The sequence below is a fragment of the Nipponia nippon genome, unplaced genomic scaffold (genome assembly GCF_047370975.1).
Source record: "Nipponia nippon isolate SJK-2023a ecotype South Korea unplaced genomic scaffold, ASM4737097v1 scaffold_11, whole genome shotgun sequence".
Lineage (NCBI taxonomy): Eukaryota > Metazoa > Chordata > Aves > Pelecaniformes > Threskiornithidae > Nipponia > Nipponia nippon.
This window is the reverse complement of record NW_028262302.1, coordinates 6,121,711-6,144,783: the sequence shown is the minus strand read 5'-3', so window position 1 is coordinate 6,144,783 and position 23,073 is coordinate 6,121,711. Positions and strand designations below refer to the sequence as shown.

Here is a 23,073-nt window from a genome sequence, read left to right as displayed (position 1 = left end):
CCACTCTTGAGGACTATGACGATGGGCCAAAACCCATCTGGAAATATGCTGCTTCTCTGTGCCTGAAAGAAGGGTATCTACAAATTGGGTCCATTTAGCTCAGTTAAAAGCCTATGTTAGCAGCACTGCTTGTGGTAGCCTTTGCTGAAAAAAATTGCAGCTGATGCTCCTTGGAGATGGCAGCAGTCCAGAGCCAGTGTTAGCAATAGGACCTGCACTGGCAGGTGAGCTTCAGCCTTGCATATAGAGTGGGGCTGATAGGTGGACTGCTGGCTGGTGGGGTGTTAGGTGCAGAGACCGTCTGTATGGACCAGCTTGTGTGTCCACTAGATCAGACCCTGCAGAACTAATCTACTCTTCACTGGCCTTTCAGGTTTCATCCTCTTCAATGCATGAGGTACTGCAGCAGCCTTTTATGGAGCTGTGACTGGTGGGGAAGGGGAAACAGCGTAGGCTGCAGCTACGTGCCTTATAGCCTTGGAGCAAGGGTTCTGCTAGGTCTTGCTTCCTCTGTGCACTCCAGCACGGCATCAGCACCCCCCTCCATGCTGTGATGCTCCTTCCCAGCTGCACTGCTGGTCAAGCCAAAAGCTCCACCAGCACACCAAGACCCGCACCTGAGGTGACACGATATGGCAGTGCACCTCCACACATGGCAAGGGGAGCATGTGGAGGTCTATCCATCGGCAGCAGGGAGCTGAGGGGGTCAGCGGGGAAGAGACCTGTGATGCTACATAGCACGTCAGACTCATTAGCCAGGTCCAGCCCTGCAGCAAGGAGGGACCCATCTTCCCCAGGGACCCCATCACCCCACAAACCATTGCTCTCCAGCCTGCCCAACCCATGCACATGGGCTCCCTTTCTAAATGTGGGGTTCCAGCTGGATTAGACACCAGCACACACAGGGCTGTTCCCTGAACTCCAGGCTCTCCGCTCCTGCTGCCTGCGTCCTCACTGTGTCATGCCAGGCCTTAGGAGTGGCTCAGGTCCTATTTTGGAAACAAAGAGTTAAGCATTTTCAATCTTTATTTTACAAAAATAAACCAGTTTTGCCCTGGTACTCTGTGGCCCCCAACCTTCCCCTCTGCCCCTGCTCCCATTCCTCTCCCTGGAGCTCCAGCTGTTGCACGCCGCAGCCAGTTGCTCACACGGAGGCTGCCTGTGCCACACGCTCCTGCCAGTGTCCCCAAGCAAGCACTGGGGAAGGGGGTTGGTGCCCATTTGCAAATGCCTCCTCTTCCCAGGATCCAAGCTGGAAACTGCCCAAAGATGCCTCCTGGTGGCTCTGCCATTTCTGCACAGGGAGCAAGTCTTAGGCAAGTCACTCAGAGTACACACTTTGAGAAGGGGTGTCCGTCCGTCCGTCCCTCTCTCTTGGATGGAAAAGCGAGCCCCACGAAGTTGCTTCTTGCTGTCGGTGGAGCCGGCAGGCTGCCGTCCTGCTGGCTGGCTCAGTGCTGGAAGCGTGGGGAGCTGATGTGGGGCTGATGGAAGGAGTGTGTGGCGTAAAGCACTTCTGGAGGCGGCGGAGGGGATGTCAGGATGGAGCAGAGCGGTTCGTGGGAGCTCAGCATCGAGGCAAAGTGCTTCATCTCCTCCGTCAGCTGCTTGATCTCCCGGCGCAGGGCAGCGTTCTGCCTCTCCAAGTCTTCGCTCTCCTGAGGAGACAAAACCACAGGGGCTTCCTCAGTGCGGGAGCCGCAGGAATGATCTGGGAACATGGGGGTCGCAGTCCCGCGCCTCTCTGCCCCGCAGATTTTCCAGAATGACAAGTTTCCGGTAAATTCGGCACAGAGCTGCGCCTGGGCAAACCCCACTCCCCCAGCCGGCCAGGCTGGGCTCGGGTGCGGACGCGATGCTGGTGGCCCCAGCCGCGCTCCCCGGCCCCGGCTTACGAGAAGTGACTGTGGCGTGCTCCCGCCCAGGCTTTCTCGCTCCCTCTCACGCACATGCACGCTGCCGGCCGCTTCCCGGGCCGCCCGTCCGGGGGGAGGGTGCACTGAATAACCGCCGTCTTTAACCAGAAAACCACCTGCCACAGGAAACCTGTCATTGCCCTGGAAAGAAAAGACTCACTGCTTCCTGCTAGCAGCCGGGGAAACCAGCGGCACAGTGGGGAGGAGGGGGAGACGCTTGAGTCAGAAGAAAAGAGAAACCAAGGCCTCAGAAGAACTGAATTAATAGTTATTAATGAGAATAACAACAAAGGGGTTAATAATGATGCTTAGCCTTGTCTCAACAATCCCAAGAGCATCGCAGCCTTTGCTACCTCTACTGTTGCCAAAGTGCAGTCAGCTCCAGGCTGGAGCATCCCAGGCACCGACCAACCATGGAGCCAGCAGCCTGGGCAAGACCAGAGGAGGGAAGGAGGATGCGGTGGCAGGTTCTGCAAACTCAGCCGAGACAGCTAAAGTGGGACTTAGCGCTTTGAGGCCCTGGAAAGCTGCACCACCACCTCAGCAAAGTGAACCTGTCACCCCTCCACTCAGCCCTCCGCTGCCATGCTGACTTCTGACAGTGCACGCTCTCTGCACGCAGGTTGAAACGCGCCTAGCAGCTACAGCAGCTGTCACAGGAGGAGCTCGCACAGCAAACGAGCATCTCAGACGTGACATGCTTTGGAAATCATAACTGACGTTGAACTCAGGAGCTGATGGGAATCACCCAGGGGCCGGGAGCCCCAGCCTCCCTGTGACTCATTCCCCTCAAAACACAAGCTACAAAGCCCTGGGGCAGATGGAGCTGCTCGCTCCTTTCATACCACCATAGCTCAAGCCAAGCCATGCTCTTCCGGGCAGAACCACATCAGAGAAGCGAAGTCCGTGATGCAGAGCCAACCAACGGCAAAGAGCACTCAGGGAACGAACCCAGCAGCAGCAGGGGGTCACTGTCTGCCAGGAATTGGAAAAACATTAGCAAAAATTCACCATCCATCCTCTATTTGCCTCCCTGCGCTTCTCCAGCTGCCTGCCAGGATCCTCTCTGTCTGAACAAAACTGGGCTTAGCCTCCCTGGTCCCATCCCCATGGGAAGGCAAGGAATGCGTGCTATCAATGCTAGCTGAGCAGTAGTAATCTTGCAAGCAAGTGGTTTGTCATCTGCTCTAAGAAGAGCAGCCCAGTTCTTCTCGGTGCACAGCTAGGCAGAATTTTCCTTGGGGAGGATCAGAGCCCACATCCACCTCTAGGATTACCTTGGAGAGAGCACCGACCCCAAGGAAAGGGTGTCTCTTCACCCCTCTCAGGCAGTCGCCCAGACCCATCACTGCTGACAGACATAACATAATCAGCCTAGAGCCATGTCAGCTCTAGAAGGATCATCAGGTACTGAGAAAAGAGTAAAATCTCTGTCTTAAACCCAGCTCCAACCATGGACTGAGGGCATTATGTAAGGAGGAAGGTTCAGGACCGGCTTCTCAAGAATTCTTCCCAAAAAATGGGGCTCTGGGGGAATAAGAAGACCACTAAGTCAAAGGATGGTTTTTTTGAACATGAGCCTAACTACCACTTTTCACAGGGCAGCCAAGCCCAGCGCAGGGATAAAGATGGTCTCTGCCCACTGCAGGCTGTGTGTTCTGCATCCTGCCTGCCGGTGGCCCAAAACACGTGGGACTGCACTTACCAGCGTGCAAAATGCAAAGGAGCCCAGCCTCTGTGCTCCAACACTGACCACACATTCCTGCCCAAACACACACAGCCATAAGTGACCAGCCCTCCTGAAAAGCAGATGCCTAATTCCTCACATTGGGAAGAGCTGCAGGTGTGCCCACGGTGCCACAGGAGGAGAGTGGGAGAGCAGGATGAAACCAAAGGGGGGAAAAGCCATGCTAACCAACAGGAAAAGCCTCCAGGTACTGTACAGTGTTCAGATGTAGAAAGGGGTACAAGCGCTACCATGGAAACATTTAAAAATATTAGAAAATTATTAATATTTATTCATCTACGCTGCACAGCATCTCAGGGAACAGACCAGAGGAGATAGCCCATTCGGCTCCACATCGCACCATCATCCATACCAATGAGTACAAAGTGCTGCCATCTCAGAAAAGCATCCTTGTACATTGTTGCACCGCTGTGTAAGTGACAGGATGAAGCACAAACCCAGGGTGAGCCAGCCCGGGTGAGCCAGTGCTTTCAAAGAGCTTCTGACTGAGCCGGTCAGAAGAGGTTAGGAAAGGAAATTGGTAATGTCAGATTGAGAGATAAAGATGGATTAAAAAACTAGCTGCAAAACTAAATGCTTCGGTGGCAGTCATCCTGGGCTGTATGCTCTCGCTACGAGCGCTGACTCCTACATCCTGCCCTGGCCTCACTTTTCCTGTCCTGCCTCAACTGAGCATCTCTGCTCCGAGTCCCCAGGGGAAAAGCACGTTGTCCCCTATGTGAGCCCTCAGCACCAGGGATGGGGAAGGGTGGGAGTGCTCACCAAGTGCAGCGTGTCTGCTTTCTGGGTCTGCCGCAGGCGGCTCTTCTGGGCAGCAATCCGATTCTTCTCCCTCCTTTGGACTTTCCTCATGTCATCAGAAGAGTCCTAGGGAAACAAGGCATGGAAATGACTGGGGCATCCCCTCCCTCACCCTGCTCCTGCAGGGCAGTAGGTGGGAAGGGGACACAGCAGATAACATCACTGAAGCACAGGACATGGGATACACACCCTCAGCACCAGGATAAAGTCATACCCCAGGGATGTGTGATGCTTTTGGCATCCCTGTTGCCAGGAGGGGCAAGTCTGGTACCCTTGGGCATCTCAGCACAGCTGGGAAATGACCACTCTACCTTCATCAAGGCACAGGCCTGGGATGTGGCTTGAGGGACCAGAGTAAGGACCTCTCTCCGGAACAGAGACAATTTGAATTCCTTGTACAGAAAACCTTTCCCTTCCCTGTCTCTCAGCAGGGATACGGCACTGCAGACATTCCAGGTCCTTGGCTAAACTATCTCTCCAGAGATTCAGCCATTGTTTTCCTCCTTTCATCCCTGTAGGTCCCACCCTCTCTCCATCACCCTTCTCCTTCAGGCTTTATTTGTTGCAGACCCTTACAGTGCAAAGTGGCCCCTGCTTTGTTTACCTAGACAAACTCAGAGCTTTTGGATTTTCCCCAGATCTCATTTTCTCCAGCTCTCTGATCTCTGTGCTTGCTCTTTTCTGGAGTCCCTTGGTAGCAATGCCTGCAATGCTGACTGCAGCACTCCCAAGCCCCTTGGGCAGGGGAGAGCACCGGTCTCCAGGTCACAAGCCTCATTCAGCAGCCGTTCTCTGCTGAGATCTGGTCCTGCTGCTGCCTTCTGACAGTTGAAACCGTCACACAGTCTGTTTCATCTTCTATTTTCATATTGCACTGCCTCTTTTGTGGACTCTCTAACATTCACACCACCGCTTCTCCACAGGACTACAAAACTCAGCCACAAAAGTTATCTTCCCAGCCCATCAGTCTGTCCACATCCTCTCCCCCCTCCACCCCGCCCAAGATCTTTTCTTTTCTTTGAACTTAACCGTTTTATCCTTGCCTTCAATACCCTACAAATGTCTCAGATATGGCAGCTCCCACATCCTGCACCAAGTCCAGTCCCTATCCTTTGGCAACCCCTGTGCTTTGTCCCCTTCTCTACCAGAATGCCTCCCCATCCCTGGTTGCAAGCCCAAAATCATCTGCCCTGATCATCCCTAAGACTTCTGAGTAAAGTCTCAGGTACTTGCCGTTGTTGCCAGCCCTGGAGAAATGGTAAATGACAGATATAATAAAGCTCAGCCAGCAAAGGCAGTGGAAATACCTCAGACTTGTGTCAGTATCTGCCAGCAAAAGACCTACCATTAAGGTATGCTGTGCAACAAAACAAAATCCCTCTGTCAAGCATGACTGAGATGAAAAACCTCTGAGGCTGAACAGAAAAGAAAGCAGACCCAAGGTGGCAGGGCTTTTCTGGGTCCTGAGTGCTGTCCGCGGCAGTGGGAAGCAGGCAGGCTGCCCCTGAGCCATCCCGGTCCATGGCAAGGAGCTGCATGCTCAGGCTCCTCACAAAAGCACTGACTCTCACGCCAAAGCTGCCTGCCCGGCACGTATCGCAGGGCCCACCGTGCCCAGGGGTCCAGGCTTCCCCACTTGCCCCTACCATAGTGCCAGGTAACTGGGCCTCCTCTCGCCACCCACACCCAGCTTGGTGGCTGGGGCTCCTGCCGGGGCTCTCGGCTCAGCCCCGCATCCCTCTCCCCACAGTCGTTCCTAGAAAGCCCCGCCATACTGTGCTGTGAAAACGCCAGCAGTGGGTGCCACCCTTCCTCCTGCCCACCCATGGCCCACCCCAAAGGACTCTCCAGCCGGGGGGAGCTGGGAAAGGGTCCCTGCTTTACCTGCTTGCTGGGAGGGGGAGACTGGCTGAAGCTGCTGGAGTCGCTGCTGTCGGAGCTGTGGGGCATGGCTCCTGTCTCTGGCTCCCAGGGCCTCTTCAGCTTCCTTTGTGCTCTTGGTGTGCCTGCCTTCTGTCTCGCTTCCCTTCCCTCTCACCTGCCCTCCTCTGTCCCCCCTGAGGTGGCCCTTGGCTTCCCAGCTCTCGCCTGTCCCGGAGGCACGTTGTCCTCCTGCCCCACGCTCTGCCACTTTCTCTGCCTCTCCTCTTGGAGCTTCTGCACCTTCCCTTTAGGTCTCGGCCTCCTGTGGTTTCTCAGAACCTCGGGGATGTAAGCTGAAAGTCACGTGGCCGGAAACTTTAAGGCGAAGAAGAAAAGTTACAGAAGAAGAAAAAAGAAAAAAAAAAAAAAAGAAGAAGAAAAAAAAGCACATCTGGGAAAAATGAGCTTCAAAATAGCCTGAAAAACCCCCGAAAAACACCTTCAGGCGGTTGAAAAACAGCGAGATGGGTTTTCTCTAAGACAAACAGCAGAGATGGAAAGGAAGAAAAGCCCCGGCTCTGGCTGCGAAACCTGGACCCTCAAAGGAGGGCAGTGCGGAGGAGGTGCTGCCGGGAGCCCCAGAAATTCCAGGGGCACCGCGTGCTGTGCCAGCCCTGTGTGGGCAGGAGGTCGGTCCAGCCCCGGGCAGCCTCCGCCACCCCAGCCCAGCTGGGGAAATTCCCAGGCAGCCACCCACCTCCCCACAACCCACCCGCCCCCTCCTGCCACCCCTGACACCATTGACGTGGGTCCCGGGGAGGGGACGGGTACCCTCAGCGGGTGCCACGTAAATGCTGTTTGTGCAGATGGCTCACGTGTGTACGATGAAGCACCAGTCCCACCTAAGAAGAAAGTCTCGGGATCGTAGAACATTTGGACCAGGTTTGGTAGGACGGGTATTTTCCATAAGGCAAAGCTTTTCAGCACTTTAAAACATTCATTAGTACCTCACCGCTGGCCCATAAGGGGAATATCAACCCTGGCACACAAATTAAAGTGCTGTAAACTTAATGGTCTATGGCCCCAGAAACCAAACCTGAGACCTAATTCTCACTCCATGCCATGATATGAGCTTGGCTACACACCAGGGGATGTGAGACTGTCGTGCAGGGGTCCTGACTCCCTGCCTGCTCCCCTCTAGCCCCCTCTCATCACACCTGGCAGTAGAAGACGTGGGTCAGGACTATGGGGTGACAGGATCGTTACGGCACGTTGGAGGTTTTTACCTTGCTATTGTCACTCTGCCAGAACCCAACCTGGGCACAGCCCATGCGGATGGTAGCAAAGAGAAGCTGCTTTGCATCCCCTTGTTTCTCCCCTGGTCTGTGCTGTTTGGGACTGCTTCCATTCCTTCCTACGAGCCTCAGTAGACTGAAGATGTGCAAGCAGCCCCTGGGACAGCAGTGCTTCAGGAGTGCCCTCAGGGTATCCCATGCTAGTGGCTCTGGAGGTGACAGTGCAGGAGCAGAGTGCCAAAGTAGGAGCCATTTGCTTTCTGATCTGCTCATGTCACCAGAGCCAGTGGGATGAACCAGGGCCACATGCCAACAGGCTCTCCATCCACAGACAGGAGCACACATCTTCAGAGCAGCTCAGTTCTCGCATGTGCCTTGCGGAGCAGATAGAGAAACAGGCACGAACCCATCCACAGTAACCCACTCCTGTGGAAAGCAGCAATTCCCAGTTCCCACTTACTGGTTTTCATTGCATATTGGTGTTTTGGTTGAGTTTCTCCTGCCTCAAGCAGAAGCACCGAGCAAGTCTCAGCAGCAGGACATCAGCAAGGGCACTTGAGATGCAGTTGTCATTAGGGGAAAAGCATCGGCAGCTTTGGGTTCGCAGCCTTATTGCAGCACAGAAAGCACACACGCAAAGGAGCACAGGCTTGGAGCATGTGCAGACTTCGGTGGGCATTGCTGGCATTTCTTCCCAGCCCTGCCGCTCATGGAGCCAACACAGGGGCAAACATGGCCAAAAGCGAGAACCGCATGGGGCTGGCTACAGGCTGGGTGGCTGAGGGAAATCGCCTGGCCTAGCTCTAGTAGCAAAACCACTCTGTTTTGGCCCATTTCCCTCTTTAGAAACATCCCGTGGCACTGGTGCGCTACCCTTGGCCCTATCATCTGAACATTTCACATTTCATTGAATGTATTTTTTCTTCGGGTGTGCTGTAGGGAAATGCTAGGATCCTCCACTCTTTCGAACATGGCTGCAAGGGTTTGCTTGCTTGGCATGAACAACCCTGAGGGACCCCGTCTCCTGGCAGTGCAGCCCCCCGTAGCAGGCAGGGCTCCTCTGGCGCGGCCAGCTCCGGGAATGGGGCAACCGAAGGCACCATTGAGACAAGGGGCTCGCGGGGAGTTTTGTTCAGGCCTCCCAAGGCACCGTGAGCAGCACAACCATTGAAGCATCCATTCGCTCGCTGCATCACTACACTTCCTCTGAACTCTGCAACCCCGTGCAGCACTTCCTTTCCAGGAAGCACGCCGCTGGATTCCCGCTCTCCCAAGGAAACCCACGCTCCTCTACTGGTCAGCAGGTCTCAGACACCGCCTGGCTCTCCCTGCTCTGCAGGCTGCTGTTGCTCAAGGCAGGATGGAGGGGGGGGGTCCTTCCTCAAGGAAAAATATCCTTGTTCCATTATTGGGCAAATAAGCTGAATTGCCTCCTTTTGTATCTAGCGAGGCCAGCAGCTGAAGAGAGGTGATCTGGAAGGCAGCGGGTGCATTGGCAGGAGGCAGTGCAGGGAAGCTGGGTGGCCTGGCAGGAGCTGGACGGTCAGTGCAAAACTGTCCAGAACATGGCTATGGCAAAGGCTATTCTCTGATCCACAAGAGGGAAGCTTTGAGCTGCACCCTGGTTTGCCCAGAGCTGGGCTTTTATTAACAGCTGTTGGAGAAATCTCAGGAGAGAGCAACATCATGGGAGAGAGTTTGGACATTTGGTCTTGCTGAGTGGGAATAAGACAGCATCCCTCCTTGCCCAAACATACTCCTCGCCCTCAAGCTGGCTACGATGCTAATGAATTCCTGTCACTTATGAGCCATGAATAAATGTGCTGTAAATGAGACAGTGTCTCCTAGTATGAAGGTGGGCAGAGCCTTCACAGTGCTCCCCTGGGCTGGGCAGGACCCGTGTTGCCTCCTCACAGGCAGTGCCCCATGCCGTTCCTCCGGCTGTGATCCCCCAGCCCAGAGCAGCAGAGATCACCAGCGTGGCTCCACCAGCATCTGCTCGCGGCTCTCCGGGCGCTGCCCTGGGCGCCTGCTGCAGGGGACATGGGGAGCTGCTGTCCCCCCCCCAGGGTCTCCCTCACCCCTGCTATCAGGGGAAGCCTGAGGAGCCAACCTCCTAATCTCTGTGCTTGATTTAGTTGACTACATTTACACCATGAATAACATCCCCTGACTTTCCCTCTGGGATCGTTTAGGTTTCTTGATCTTAATCACAGTAGCTGTGAAATCGCTGTCAGTGGCACTGGATGAACTCGCAAGTGTTGTTACTGCCACACCAGCAGCTTGATGGAGCAGGGATATTTCCAGAGGTTTTTAGGGGAAGGATGGGGCCATCCAGTTCTGCATTTCTCTGTTCTGAATAACAGCAGGCACTGCTGAAGGGAGTCCTGTTCTCTCCAGGACAGAGCGGCTGCAGGGACTCTGGAGGCTGGGCTTAACGTGCTCTCGACTGCCAGAGAAATGGTTTGAAAGCAGCAAGATGCAGTTCAGCAAGAACAAATGCAAATGTAAAGCAAAGTGAGATGTAGGTAGAAGAACTGGGGAATAACCGACTGGGCAGCAGAATGGCAAGGAAAAATCTGGGGGTTGCAGAGCATCATAAACTAAAGCCTTGCCAGCAGCGCGGAGGTGTTGCAAGGGGGCTGGGTATTGGCCTGGGGTGCTGGGTGCAAGGCAGAGGAGATGACTGCTGCACGCTGCCTGCGCAGGGCCAGGACCCGCTCAGAGTCCCAGGTCCAGAAGCGGAAAAGTCCAGAAGAAATCAATACAAAGGATAAATACACAGGAATCTTGTGCTGAGAGAAAGGAGTGAAGAAGTTGGGTCCATTTAGCCTAGAAAAGAGAAGTCTTGGGGGCGGGAAGTGGGTGGGGAGGAAGGAGCAGTCTTTGCTAGGTTGTAATGGAAAGGGTGGTCAGCTGTTTTCTGCGCAGCCAGCGCAGGATAAGAAGCACAGGGCTCCAGCTGTGGCAGGAAAGGTTCAGGTCTGAGGTTTGAAGCAAGATGAGGTCAGGAAGACCTTGGGATGGGCAGTTCAAGCAAGTTATTCAAGCCCCTTCATATGAAGAGGCTGGGAACAAACCTCTGTCGGAAAGGGTCCAGGTTGAATCCTGCCTCTGTAGGATGGGTTAGAGTTATTTTTCCTTATTTAGACCCTGGGAACATTTAAAAAAAAAAAAAAAGCTAATAAGATGGGCTCCTCAGAGCCCAGAGAACACATGGGGCATTTCTCAGCCTTATCTGCAGCCAGTCCCTTTGCCTCCAAAGTCCAGAAAGGTCCCTATGTCCCACCTATGCAAACAGCTTCCTCAGCAGCAGCGGTTGCTAGTTTCCTTGTAAACCTGCTGCTCCAGCCCTCTCACCTGCTGCAGGCTTACGGCAGCAATGTTCAAAACTGCACCTCACCCCATCCATCTCCCCCGTCTTGTTTGCATGACCATTCAGTGCATAGTGCTATTTAAAAATCCAACCTAGAGCAGCTACCAACTTCAGCCTCCTGTAAACCACCAAGGTTGTTTCTGCTTCGCATGTAGCATTTTATGCAAATAATTTCTTACAATATTTGGACAATTACAATAATTTGCTTATCATTGCCTACATGAGTTTGAAGACTTTTGTGTGGGATTCAGCACTGATAAGAGATGTTAAGTGAATGGTGATGTTGAACAAAGTCCTTGCTCTCTACCAGACAAGCTTCTGTCGTGTCCTGCTCTGTCAGCACATGTTGGTCCTGTCTGCAACGTGGGCAGCTTCCCTAGCTGGCAGGATGGCTCGTCTCCATCCCCAGGGAGAGCTGAGTGAGCTCCATCTTGGCTGAGCCGAGTGAGTACAAGAGCAAGGTTGTGGCAGGAGAGCTCAAGCGTAGTCCCACCAAATTCATCCCACCTAGCAGACAGCAAACGCCCATCACGCAAACACTTTCAGCCCTTACAGGGCACAACCTGCCAATGTACAGGAAACAGGTACTTTACACCCCAAATGTCTGATAAATGACAAGGGCTGTAAATCAAACACGCAAAAGTACGGAAATCCCAGAATTAGCTCCCTTAAGCACACTGCATTTACACCCTCATGCCATGTAACATGCTGTGCTTTATAGCTGCATGAGCCACAAAGATTTCTTCCCTGGGATGGCTGCGTTACCTTCATCGCTGTCCTGTGGCCAGAGCCTGCTCCAATGTCCTGCTTTTCCATTTCTTCATGGATTCTCTCTAGTGCTCATCACTGCAGCACTGAGTGAGTGCTTCAGGGCTATTAATGAAGCTGTTTTCTCAGCCACCTTTTCAGGTGCGGGGGTGGAGTTATCCCTATTTAACAGTTGCAAAACAAGAGACAAAGAGAGATTTAGGTCATAAGTAATCATTCATTTTGGACACATAGTTTGAACCAACTAGGATCTAATTTTTCAGTGGTTTTGGCTCTATATAGCACTTTATTTAACCAAACCCCAGCTCCTGATGTCTGTGACTGCAGCTGCAAACTTTTAGCACTTCTGTAAATCAGCCCCGGCAAATGAGGAACACGCTGCTGCTCCTGTGAAAGCTCTTGCTTATGCGGCTCACCGACTCACAGAGTAACTTCGAGGCAGGGGCAGACACAGACCCAGCTCTCCAGGGAGGCACCAAGTATCTACCCAAGAGGCCCTCCTTTCTTTCTGCAGTCCCTTGCTTCACCAACTGGACAGGAGTTTCCCAGCCCTGTGCAGAAAAGAGGCAGCCTAGCTGACCAGCGCAGTGTTCCCTCTGGCCGAGGTCCAGCCTGGGTGCTGGAGAGATGGCAATCCAGGGCAAGATGCAAGAGGTGATCATATGCACAAAACAGCTGAAGTTAGGTTGCCCAGGCAGACCCATTTCTGGGTACCTGGCTTTGCCACTTTTATGGGTTTTTTTGACTTTAATTAGTAATGCTTTTTACGTCTGTATTTTAAAAGAAGGAAACTATAGAAAGGAAAGGTCAAATGTGTTGGCTTTCCAGATATGGACATAGAGCTCCAGGTAGCTGGGGTCCATCGGACCCTGCTGGAGGGGGAGAGCAAGCCTGGCCAGAGCCTCCCAGCTGAAGCGTTGGCAGGAGGTTGTCAAGGTCTGATCTCCAACACATACAGGAGTTTCAGTCTCAGGACACAGATAATTAGCGTTCAACCTAGGCTACCGAAGGGATGAACCACAATCTCCTTCTGTAGGTCCTGTACATATGGACTGGTTGGGTAATTAGTTGAGCATCCTCTGATCTTTTCCTGGCCAGGACTTAGCGGCTCATGAGCAAGTACTCAGATGTGCATTTACATGACTGTCCAGGTCAGCAGATCCCAAATCCTGGCAGAGTACATCCATTGAAGGCCAAACTTTCTCTCACTGCTCTCTTCACAGGCCCTGTCTAGCTTCTGGGATCTGGCCAGAAACAGACCCAGGCACACTGGATACGTACACGCTTGAGGCACCGAAAAGGCTCAGCCACCAGACGCCCCCCCAGTCAACCAGGGCTTCATTGCTTCCGCCGCCTGGGGCTGAGCCCACCGGTTGAACTATCCAAGCGCATGGACGGGGCGTGCAGAGGGTGCAGATGTTGTCTGACGGTTTGACTCATCTCGGTGGCAGTCTCGTTCAGTGATGATGGGGAAGGCCCAAAGAGGAAGGGCAGTGACCCGTTTAACCAGAAGGGCTGATCCACCCAGGGGTAGACTTACTGGTGCTGGTAAGGGGCCATAGCCCCAGCTTCCTTCGTGCTGCCCAATGTGCACATTTCCAGGCTACACAAGGGCAGGAGAGATGCGTGACTGTCCAGCCCTGCCACTGTGGCAGCAGGACCCAACCTTGGGCCTCTGCTAGTGCTGCAGCAAATCCAACCACAGCAACCAAGCAGCAAAAACTGTGCTCCCAGGGGATGACCACAGCCTGACAGGGCATTTGATGTTCACTGGGCATTGGTTGCAGCCATGCCCCATGGCATGGGGGTGGAGGGTGAATGCATTACTTGTCTCTTAAATTAATGCATGACTTTTGAGTGTATTACATGGCTGCTCCATGACCCCATTCAGAGGAAAATGTTCTTCAACACCACCCATCACCATAAGACATGTTCAAGCCTCCCAAGGATTGAGTACAGCTTATTTAGGGCATGTTCTTGCAGCTAGACTCCGAGACACCCATCTCAGGAGGAGATGACTGTGAACAGCACTCATGCTAGTACTGTACTCCCACCCCAACGGGATCTGCTTCGCTTTTGGCTTAAGGGGGGTGTATACACTGGTTCTCCCTTCCCCCCACCCCATTTGGTGGGATCGAGTGCTTCCCAAGCTCTTCGGCTCATGTTGCGTGGTTGGAGGAGGTGTTCAGCACAAGTAGCAGCACTGATGTGCACACGTGCAGTGAGCTTGCGCCCAAGGCATGCATGGTGCTCGTACCAGCGGTGCTGGAGCACAGCGCGTCAGAGGCAGCATGGGGGAGGACAGGCAGCATGGAGCAGAGCGGCCGTGAAGGCGAGGGCAGGGGAGCTGTGCAGAAGGTACACTTGGCGCCCGTGCAAGTAGCGCTGATCGGCAGTACTGCACTTGCAGAGTTTTCAAAACACACATAAATGCATATAAGCCCCATCTCCCTGGGCACTGCACTGGCACATGCTGGTGCACCCGCAGGCTGGCATGCACAGCTCCCGCCTGCTGGCAGCTCTTCGGGAAAGAGCCCATCCCAAAGCGGGCTGCCAGGGGAGGCAGCGGCAGAGCTGAGCCCCTGCCTTGTGCCTGGTCTGCCCCCCTGAACCCCCCACCGGCTCAGGGCTCCTCAACGCCTTCTTGAAAGAAACAAGAGGAGAGAGGTTCACAGTCCCCCGCCCAGACACGAGGGAGGACCTGCTTAGTGCTGGCTATTTCAGAGGGCTTGCGAACCCCCCCAAGTTTCCCAGGGGGCTCAGAGCAGCAGACAGAGGGAGGCAGAGGGGGCAGTTTCAGATGACCACCGATCCTGTGCTTTCCACCCTCGCATTTCAGTGCCTCAGCATGACAGAGGTGCTCCTTAACCAGCCTCCCAGGACATGGCTGCTTTTCCTACGGCTTTGGCAGTGGCTGCCGGTGCCAGTGCCCAGACACAGCTGACCTGTGGGCTCTCAGCAGCACCTCATCCCCGACAGTGCTTTGGAGATGGGATGAGGGAGAAGCACTGCACCCTAAGCTGTGCCAGGAGTGCTGCTGCCAGGCCCTGGCTTGAAGAGCCAGTCCTCCTGCCGCCACTAACACCTGCCAACACTGGCTTCAAAGAAGGGAGAGAAAAAAGACAGAAAATCCTTCCTACCATTCTGTACCTGAATCCCAAAGTAGGTGTCCAAGAACCATGCCATCTTCTATCTTTTTTAAGCCAAACTTTGTCCTGAGTTTTGGGTATCCTTGTTTTTCGTATCAATACCTGACCCCTTGTGAGCGCTCTGAAACTGTTGGCCGACAGGGCATCTTGTCCACCTGCACAAACCAGTTTACTGGCTCTGTGAGAAGTGTGTCAATTTACCAGTTTGAAATGAGTTGTCTTTCCATTTCTTTGAACATCTTGTGAGGGGGTGAGCAGAGAAACAGACTTATCTTTAAGCTAGGCATTGCTCTGTACATCTCTCTCAGGCAGCATTTCACTAGTTTCCGCTCTAAACTAGTGGGACTTTTAGTCTCCACATAGGGAAATTTTCCTGCAGCCCTAATTTAGGTCAGCGCCCATCTTTGGATGTCTCCTGTTTTCACAGCAGGGCAACCAGAAGCAAACACAGCACCCCAGGAAAGCTGCCCCACAGCCATGTACGATGGTATTATGGGTATAAAGGATGGATGTAGACTTCATCCCATTCCTCAAGCAGCCTTCCTCCTTTCCCCACCGCTGCACAGTGAGCGGGACCCACTGGGTAGCTCCACCCTGAATTTGGAGCACAGCCTTGAACCCATTGGCACTCTCATCTAAACCAGCTAGGTGCCAGCTGGCGCTTAGGCATGCTCCAGAGCGTGGCTGGGAGAAATGCTGAGGTGCTGCTACCCCAGCGTACAAACCCAGCCACCGAGCAGCCCTGGCCCTTGCAGCCCCGGTGGGTAGTTGCTATCAGGTGAAGAAATGTGCCCCAAAGCCCTGCCTGAACGAGGCTCCATGTCACACACAGGGTGGCCTGGCAGGGTACGCTGGCAGCTTTCATTGCTCCTAAAACTTGTGCACGTGAGCCAGCAACTTGCAGGTGTCCTACAGGCAGCAGAGATGGTGCCTGCAGCCACATTTAAGTCAGCTCTGCACCTCTCCCTTGCAGACACAGCGAACACCTTGTGCCTGCACCCAGCAGAGTTTGTCTGAGCCAGTGAGCTTGGTTTTGCCAGCCTGTAATGCTGGCAGCATGGGGTGCCATTGTCCTGCCTGGTCACACAGCAGTGCCAGCACGCACCAGCACCTTGACTAGCTTAGCCACTCATCTGTCATCTGCTGGCTGGAGGGGGTGAATGAATCAGGTCACTTTGCTTACAGGGAAGGTCTGCACAGAAGAAAAGGGATGCCTCACTTGGCAAACATCTACGTAATGCAGCAGTGACTCTGCCTGGAACCCACGGAGTTTACCGCTGTTGCAGAAACCGGTAGCCCACATACTGAGAAGCACTTGCTGATATCCACACGTTAGGTGTAGCGCAAACCCCCTCTTGCTAACTGTCTTGTCACTGGGCGTTCAGCATCACCTTGCAATGAGCTGTCAGTAGCCATTTTATCCTCAACCAGAAACTACGTGTTAGCCTGCCTAAAGGCTCCACTGGATCTGGGAGCCCGCGGGCCTGCGGCAAAGCCTCCTGACAACCCCTGGCTGTTTCAGCACAAGCAGGTGTCCAGCAAATCCAACCAGCCCGGACGGTGCTGCTGGAATTGGGGCCATGGCAAAGCAGCGGCAGGAACTGCAGCGTCAGGAGTCAGGACTTCCCCTGACGGCGCCACAGATGACAACTCAGCAAGTTCATTCTGCAGAAACTAGATAACATCAGCACAGGGTGGTGGTTACTGGCAAAGGATCCTGTTCCTGAAGCTTCATCTGAGACGTGACAGGCTGCAGTGAAACCTCGCTGTCACACAGACCCAAACTCTGCTTTTGCTGAGACCCATGCGGGCTTCTGGAAGTAGCTTCTTGCTGGTATTTCCTAGGAGCTCCAGCTTGCAGTGCTGGGAGCCAGGGCTGGAAAAGCCCATCAACTTGCTAACATGGGGCCTTTTTGTCTAGCAGAGTCCCTTGAGCTGGACAGGGATGTGGAGCTGTCAGTCCTACCCACCTCCTGCCTCAAGTGACAGGAGTTTTTCATCCTCCCCAGGGGCTAACCTTTCCCTAAACCCCATGGCACCCTGCTCACGCTCTGCACGGACAGCTGGACACAGGGCTGGAGAGAGGGAAGCCATTCCTTTACCTGATGGGGAACTGAGAGCCTGTCTGCGCAGAAACATTCAGAGTGGCTAAGCTATATTAAATCTGGAAGTGACTGAAGTGCAATAAACCCCTTGGCAGATGCTCTTATTCAGAATTAAAGTGGTCTTGGTACAACTGGGCTCACTCCCTCCCCCCAGGCAGGCTTTGCTCACAAAGAGCTTATCACCATGGGCAGTCATACCCATTGCCCACGCTGCCAAATGCATCCCCCATCTGGAGACCACCTGAGTCGGTCACTCCACTTAAAAAAGCCAAACCAAAGTAAACCCACTTTAACTCAGCAGCAGGGCATCTGGTGGAGGGTTTTTACACCACCAGACCCACCTAATTTGGATTAACTTCTTGCACACCCTGACAGACAAACTCAAAGGCTCAGTGATGTTAAGCTCGCTCATCCTGAAACCACACACTGCATCTGCAGCCAAGCTCCGACCCAAACTCAGCCCCAGGCGATGCCTGGTCTGCAGAGCAGGGTTTTGGCCTGTGTGAACTGCTCTGTGCTTCCATACAAGCCCCAGCTCCAGCCCCAGCTCCTCCTCTGCCCTCTCCCCACCTGTGCGGTGAGGAGCTGAAATGTGCCTGCGCTGAGCAGGAGACCCAGCTGGGTGCAGGCAGAGCCACCAAGGCTGCCACAGGCACCAAGGCTTGGGGAGGCATCGCAGGCACCAGCTGCACCTGGAATTAAAATCCAGTCGCAGTGGGGGAACTGTAGCGCTGGCTACACCTCTGACAGCACCTGCCCTGCCTGCCCCCACATCCCAGCTGGGAGAGGCCCCTGGCCACCCCACCAGCCACACAGTGCGGGGAGGCTCATGCCCTTTACCAGGGAGAAGTGACCCACCCGGCTCTGCCCTCCGGGGCAGTTTCCCAAGCCTAGCAGGAGCACGGTGCCTCCACGGTGGCTGGGGATGCCCATGGTCCCATTCCCATGGCTGGTGCCTGCCTCCCACCGGCTCACCCCCATGCGCCAATTACCAGCAACCAGTGATCACAAATAAGCAAAAAATGTACAAAAGGACAGGGAACCAGGTGATATTTTCAGGTTCACGGAAGCTGCGGTTGGATTTTCTCATTTGTCTGCAATCATCCTGGCAGTGCAGGAGTTTTGCCCGGCTCCAGTCCTGCTGCCCAGCCATGGGCCGCACTGGTGCCAGTGCTGCTCAGCACAGTCTGGCACCCATGGTAATCAAAGCAGTTTCCGTGTCTCTTGGTAAATATCAAGGCTGGGGATTTTTGGGGCTTGTTTTCCTGCAAGTTGAGTAGAAGAACCAATAAAGACAAAGATAAATGAATACCTGTTGCCCCTGGCTCAAAATGAAACAAGAGAGGCAGGTCACTGGCAAAGGTTAGTTAATACCATTTACCGCAGTGTCACGGAGTCGCCCTCGGCCCCTGCTGAGAAGGGCAGAGGAGGCAGTTTTTCAAACACAAAATGAGACTGATACTATGAAAAACTGCAAAGTAACGGCCTCCAAGCATCCTTTGCCTGTGACCGGCCGCGGGCTGGGGGGGCTGGATGCCCTTGCCCCCAGGCCAGCACACAGGGGCTGGCACCTGCAGGGGGACGGGGGCAGCAGGTGGGGAGAGGGTGAGAAGAATAGGAAAGGAAGGGAGCCACGACCAAGCTTTGGGGAGCACGATGGGCTGCTGAACCGCTCTGGGATGAGCTGGTTTCCGGAGAGAGGGGTGAGGAGCTGGCAAGACTGGGGACCCTTGTGGGGAAAGTGGGTTCCTGCTGCCCATGGGCCCTGGCACTTGCCAGGGATCTGGCAAGAAGGGAGTCAGGCATGGAGCGTGGAGTGCTCACACCAATCTACAGTAGCTGGACCCTCAGCCCGTCACCCCAGCATTGCCTCAGGCCTGGTGCTTTGGGGCAAAGTGGCACCTCCCTTTCCCTGGGGGAGAAGAGGCGAGAGTGGCTTTGCAGAGGGAACTGGGGGTAGTACGTGAAGGACACCAGGGAGCTGGGACAGGCATCTAAGCAACGGAAATGTGATGGGGCTCATCTGCCTGGGCTTCAGGAAAAACATGGTCTCATGCCCTGGGGAAAGCTCCTGCCTGAATCGGTGAGCGTGGGAAGGAGCACAAGGGTTATGACCGCAACGTGGATCTCACGAAACAGGAGACAGCCATGTGCTGGCGGGGGCTGCTGGCACCCCGGGAGTTACTGCTGGTGGTCCCAGTGGTTGAGCCACCTCAGGTATCCTGCAAGCAGAGGGGCCTGCAGGTGAAATGGCTGGGAAGCCCCAGCGATGCCGAGCAGGCTCACATCTCTGACGAGAACCATCTGACACTGCGGGACAGCACCACGAGCCATAGAATCACAGGAAGGTTTGGGTTGGATGGGACCTTTAAAGATCATCTAGTCCAACCCCCCTGCCGTTGGCAGGGTCATCTTCCACTAGATGAGGTTGTTCAGAGCCCCGTCCAACCTGACCTCGAACACCTCCAGGGATGGGGCATCCACAGCTTCTCTGGACAACCTGTTCCAGTGTTTAACCACCATCAAAAAGTTTCTTCCTTATATCCAATCTAAACCGACCCTCTTTCAGCTTAAAACTGTTGCCCCTTGTCCTGTCAGTACGGGCCCTGGGAAAAGTTCCCTCTCCATCTTTCTTATAAGTCCCCTTTAAATATTGCAAGGCTGCAACAAGGTCTCCTCAGAGCCTTCTCCTCCCCAGGCTGAACAACTCCAGCTCTCCCAGCCCCTCCTCACCGGAGAGGCGCCCCAGCCCCTGCCCATTCCCGCGGGCCTCCTGGGACCCGCTCTAGCAGGTCCGTGCCCGTGCTGGGCCCGGAGCCGGAGGCAGGGCCCCGGGCGGGCTCCCACAGGGCAGCGGCGCACGCACCGCCGGCGCTCCGGGACAGGCACCCGGGCTCCCTGGCAAAGGCCGAGCCGAGAAGGGCCGGGGGGCGGCCCGGCGGCCGCCCAGCGCCCGGGAGCACCCACCGGCTCCCGCCGCGGCAGCCCGGCCGGCCCGGCCCCGCTCCCGGCGGCAGGCGGCGGCCCGGCCCGGCCCGGCCCGGCCGCTCCCGCGGCCGCGCAGCTCCTCCTGCCGGCGGGCTGGGCTCCCGCCGCCCGCACCGGCCTGCGGGCCCGCGCCCCCGCCGCCTCCGCCTGTCCCGGGGAGCGCCCGGGCTGCCCGGCCCCGGCCCGGAGCGGGGCGCGGGGCGCGGGGCCGGGGGCGGCAGCGGCCGCGGGGCGGTTTAAGGGGAGGCACGCGGGCGGGAAACGGCGAGGCCACGGCGGCTCGGAGAGGGACCGGCACCGGGAGCAGAGGGGAGGGGGGGGAGAGGTCGGCCGCAGGCGGCTGGCTGCTCCCGGCGCCTCGCTGGTCCCCAGTCCGTGCGCCCTGCAGCGGCCTGCCAACGGTCCCATGAAAACCTGTTTCCAGCCGCCCCGTGTGCAGGGTTATGTCAGCACAAGCGGCCTTCAGGCTGGACGAGACGGCGAGTTAAGACAGGAGGTCTGCGTGCCAGCGGCTGCAGTGGGGCCGCGCTCCTCCAGGGCTCCGGTACCCAGTGCCAGCAGCTGCGGAGACCAGCTAAAACCAGCTGTGGGAGCAATCCACAAGTCTGCGTGTGTGTGTGTGTGTGTGTGCGCCCGTCAGGACTCAGGGTTCAGCCTGACGTCTGGCTGGACCGGGGACGTGGGGCTGGCAGCAGCCTCACATCTACCAGGCTATCGGCTCCAGCGCCAGCGGCACCAAGCCCTGTCCCAGAAGTACGTGACACCATCGGCTCTGCTGCTCCGGGGGTGGCCCGCAGTGCACCCAGCACAGGCTGTGTGGGTGTGGGACGGCCAGGAGGTGGCTGCCTGACCTTTGAGAAGTGTCTCGTGTTTTCCCAGCAAAGCCGCATTACCATTGCATGACGGGGTCCCAGGTGGGAGGACATTGACATGGGTACAGCCATCGGTCTTTGGGGTTGGGAGCACCATTCGGGCATGGAGCAACATGGGCCGTGCCTGGCATGCGCCCGCTGCTCCTGCCCATGCCCAGGAGATGCCACTGTAATGCACCAGCCTGAAATGTGTCCAGCGGGACCGCCTGTCCCATGGCAACATCTGTACCTCTGCTAAGGGGGGGTTGGAGAGGGCACATGCTACCAGAGTCAGGAACATCAAATAGCCTAACCAAGTCCCCTCAAAAGAAATGCCCTAAACTGAGTGGCAAACCCCTTGGTACTGACTGGAACGCAGCAAAAGGCTGTTTGGAGGACATACAGGAGACTGGGCAAAAACCTACCTGGGCACTGCCAGGGCTCAGATAGCTCCTGCCTGAGCCTTGGCTGGAGGAGCTGAGCATTAAACTGATGTAGATCCATCGCTCTTCTGCTGCTGCCATTCCTAGCTGCTTCTAGTGCGCTTGGTTTCAAAGGGCACCTTATATTTCTCTTTCAAGCCAGCTGTTTCCATAGCAGGAAGTTTTACTGCAGCGTGGCCGTTTGCCAGGGAAGGGCCATCGCCTGGACCCGTGGCACTGCCAGTGCTGCTGGAAGGTACGTGGCAGGCAGGTGAGAATCCCTTCACGTGGAGATGAGTGCACAGGCTCTCCAGGTGAGAAAAAGCACGAGATGCCTGTGGCTGGACCATCTGATGTCCCACAGGGAGATCCCACTGACCACCGAAGAGGAAACTGATACTTGCAGGAGCCTGGAAATTCATTACCATGCACACTCTGCAGAGGGAAATAAAGTCCTGAAGAGAGAAGCAGGCCCAGCAAGTGCTCTGCATCCTTTCAGCAGAGCTCCATGAGAGGCATCGTGTTCTTCAAAGGATGAAGACTGGCTCCTGACAGCAGTTGAGAAATGGGTCAGGTCTGAGCCACCGCTGCTGGGTCTGGGCAGAAGGCAGCGCAGAGGGACAGCTGCCCAGCCTCAACGGCTGCACAGCAGGCAGTGGGAGCCAGGCCAGACATGGCTTTTCTCCACCAGCTTTGTTTCAGGTCCTGTCCTTGCACAGCCCTCTAGAGCACCTCAGCCAACAAGTCCTCCCAGGGCAAAAACTTTCCCTGTAACAGATCCAACATGCTTCACACTCAATAAGGCAGCTGGCAGCATTTTGGGAGGTCCCAAAGACAGAAATTATGGAAAGGGAGGGGAAATCCATGAAGAAAGTATGAAACAGGGAAAGGACTGATGTCAGATATCTCTAGAGGTTAAGGGCTGGAAAAGGAGGCTACAGAGAGAGAAACATGCACTCGAGAAGCAGTCATGCTCAGGGAAGGCCTCCCATGCTGTTGTCATGCTTAGGTCAAGCTCACCTTCTCCCCAACACCACTTCAGTGCTCCTGGCTGGAGTGTGCATCTGTACCAGATGCTGAAAGCTTCTTTCACCTGCACTTTGCATAGAAGTAGCCTCATCCACACTGGTAATGGGTAGGACACTGACCGGGAGAAGACTGGGTGCACCACTGCTCCTCTGAGACAAGCCTCAGTGATGCCTACATGTGAGATGGGGTCTGCCCCAGTCCAGACCAAGGCACCTTACCTCTGCCTTCATATCTAAGAGTCAGGAACATAGCAATAGTGTCAGGGATTGGTTATTCATATGGGGATGCTAACTCTTTCAGTCCTAGCATCTGAAGCACACCTGGCTGATTATCTTCTCAACCTCCGCACCCCTGTGCTCAGCACTGGCTGAAGCCCAGGGCAAGCTTTAGGAGTTTTCCCAGCACGTCAGTTAGGGGACAGGCTAGGACCCAGCAGAGACCCAAAGGAACTGTTCTCCACTTCCTTCCATGAAGGGATCACCACCACAGCGACAGACTGACAGCTCCCCCATCTCTTTCTCATCCTTGAAAGGAGTTCAAGGTTATGTATTCAGGCCTGAAACAAGAAGGTCCAGGTGAGATGGTCTCCCTGCCCCACACCTCTGCCTTTCCAGCTGGCAAGCCATGCCCTGCCTGCCCTCTTCGGTGCAGCACTGAGCTACTTCTTGCTTGACAATGGTCACAGCTGCCTGTGAGGTTTCCAGCTGCCCCAGGGTGAATTCCCCTGGCCCATGGCTGCTAACACAGAGAACCACCAAAACCA

The 23,073-nt window shown here is 55.3% G+C and overlaps 1 protein-coding gene across 2 annotated transcripts; it reads right to left on the bottom strand.

Moving 5' to 3' along the window:
* Positions 1-1,030: 1,030 nt before the first annotated feature.
* BATF (basic leucine zipper ATF-like transcription factor) lies at positions 1,031-23,065 on the bottom strand. 2 transcript variants are annotated; one of them, XM_087746967.1, is made up of 4 exons: positions 21,285-23,065; positions 11,764-11,927; positions 4,426-4,530; positions 1,031-1,658 (listed from the first exon to the last, which is right to left on the bottom strand). In XM_087746967.1, exons 2-4 carry the CDS (start codon positions 11,812-11,814, stop codon positions 1,452-1,454), a joined length of 363 nt encoding a protein of 120 aa, XP_087603093.1. In that variant the 5' UTR covers positions 11,815-11,927; positions 21,285-23,065; the 3' UTR covers positions 1,031-1,451. The 2 variants fall into 2 exon arrangements, with proteins under 2 accessions (XP_087603093.1, XP_009472754.1); XM_009474479.2 differs by lacking the exons at positions 11,764-11,927; positions 21,285-23,065 and adding an exon at positions 6,349-6,630 and having other exon boundaries at positions 1,032-1,658.
* Between the last annotated feature and the right edge of the window lie 8 nt (positions 23,066-23,073).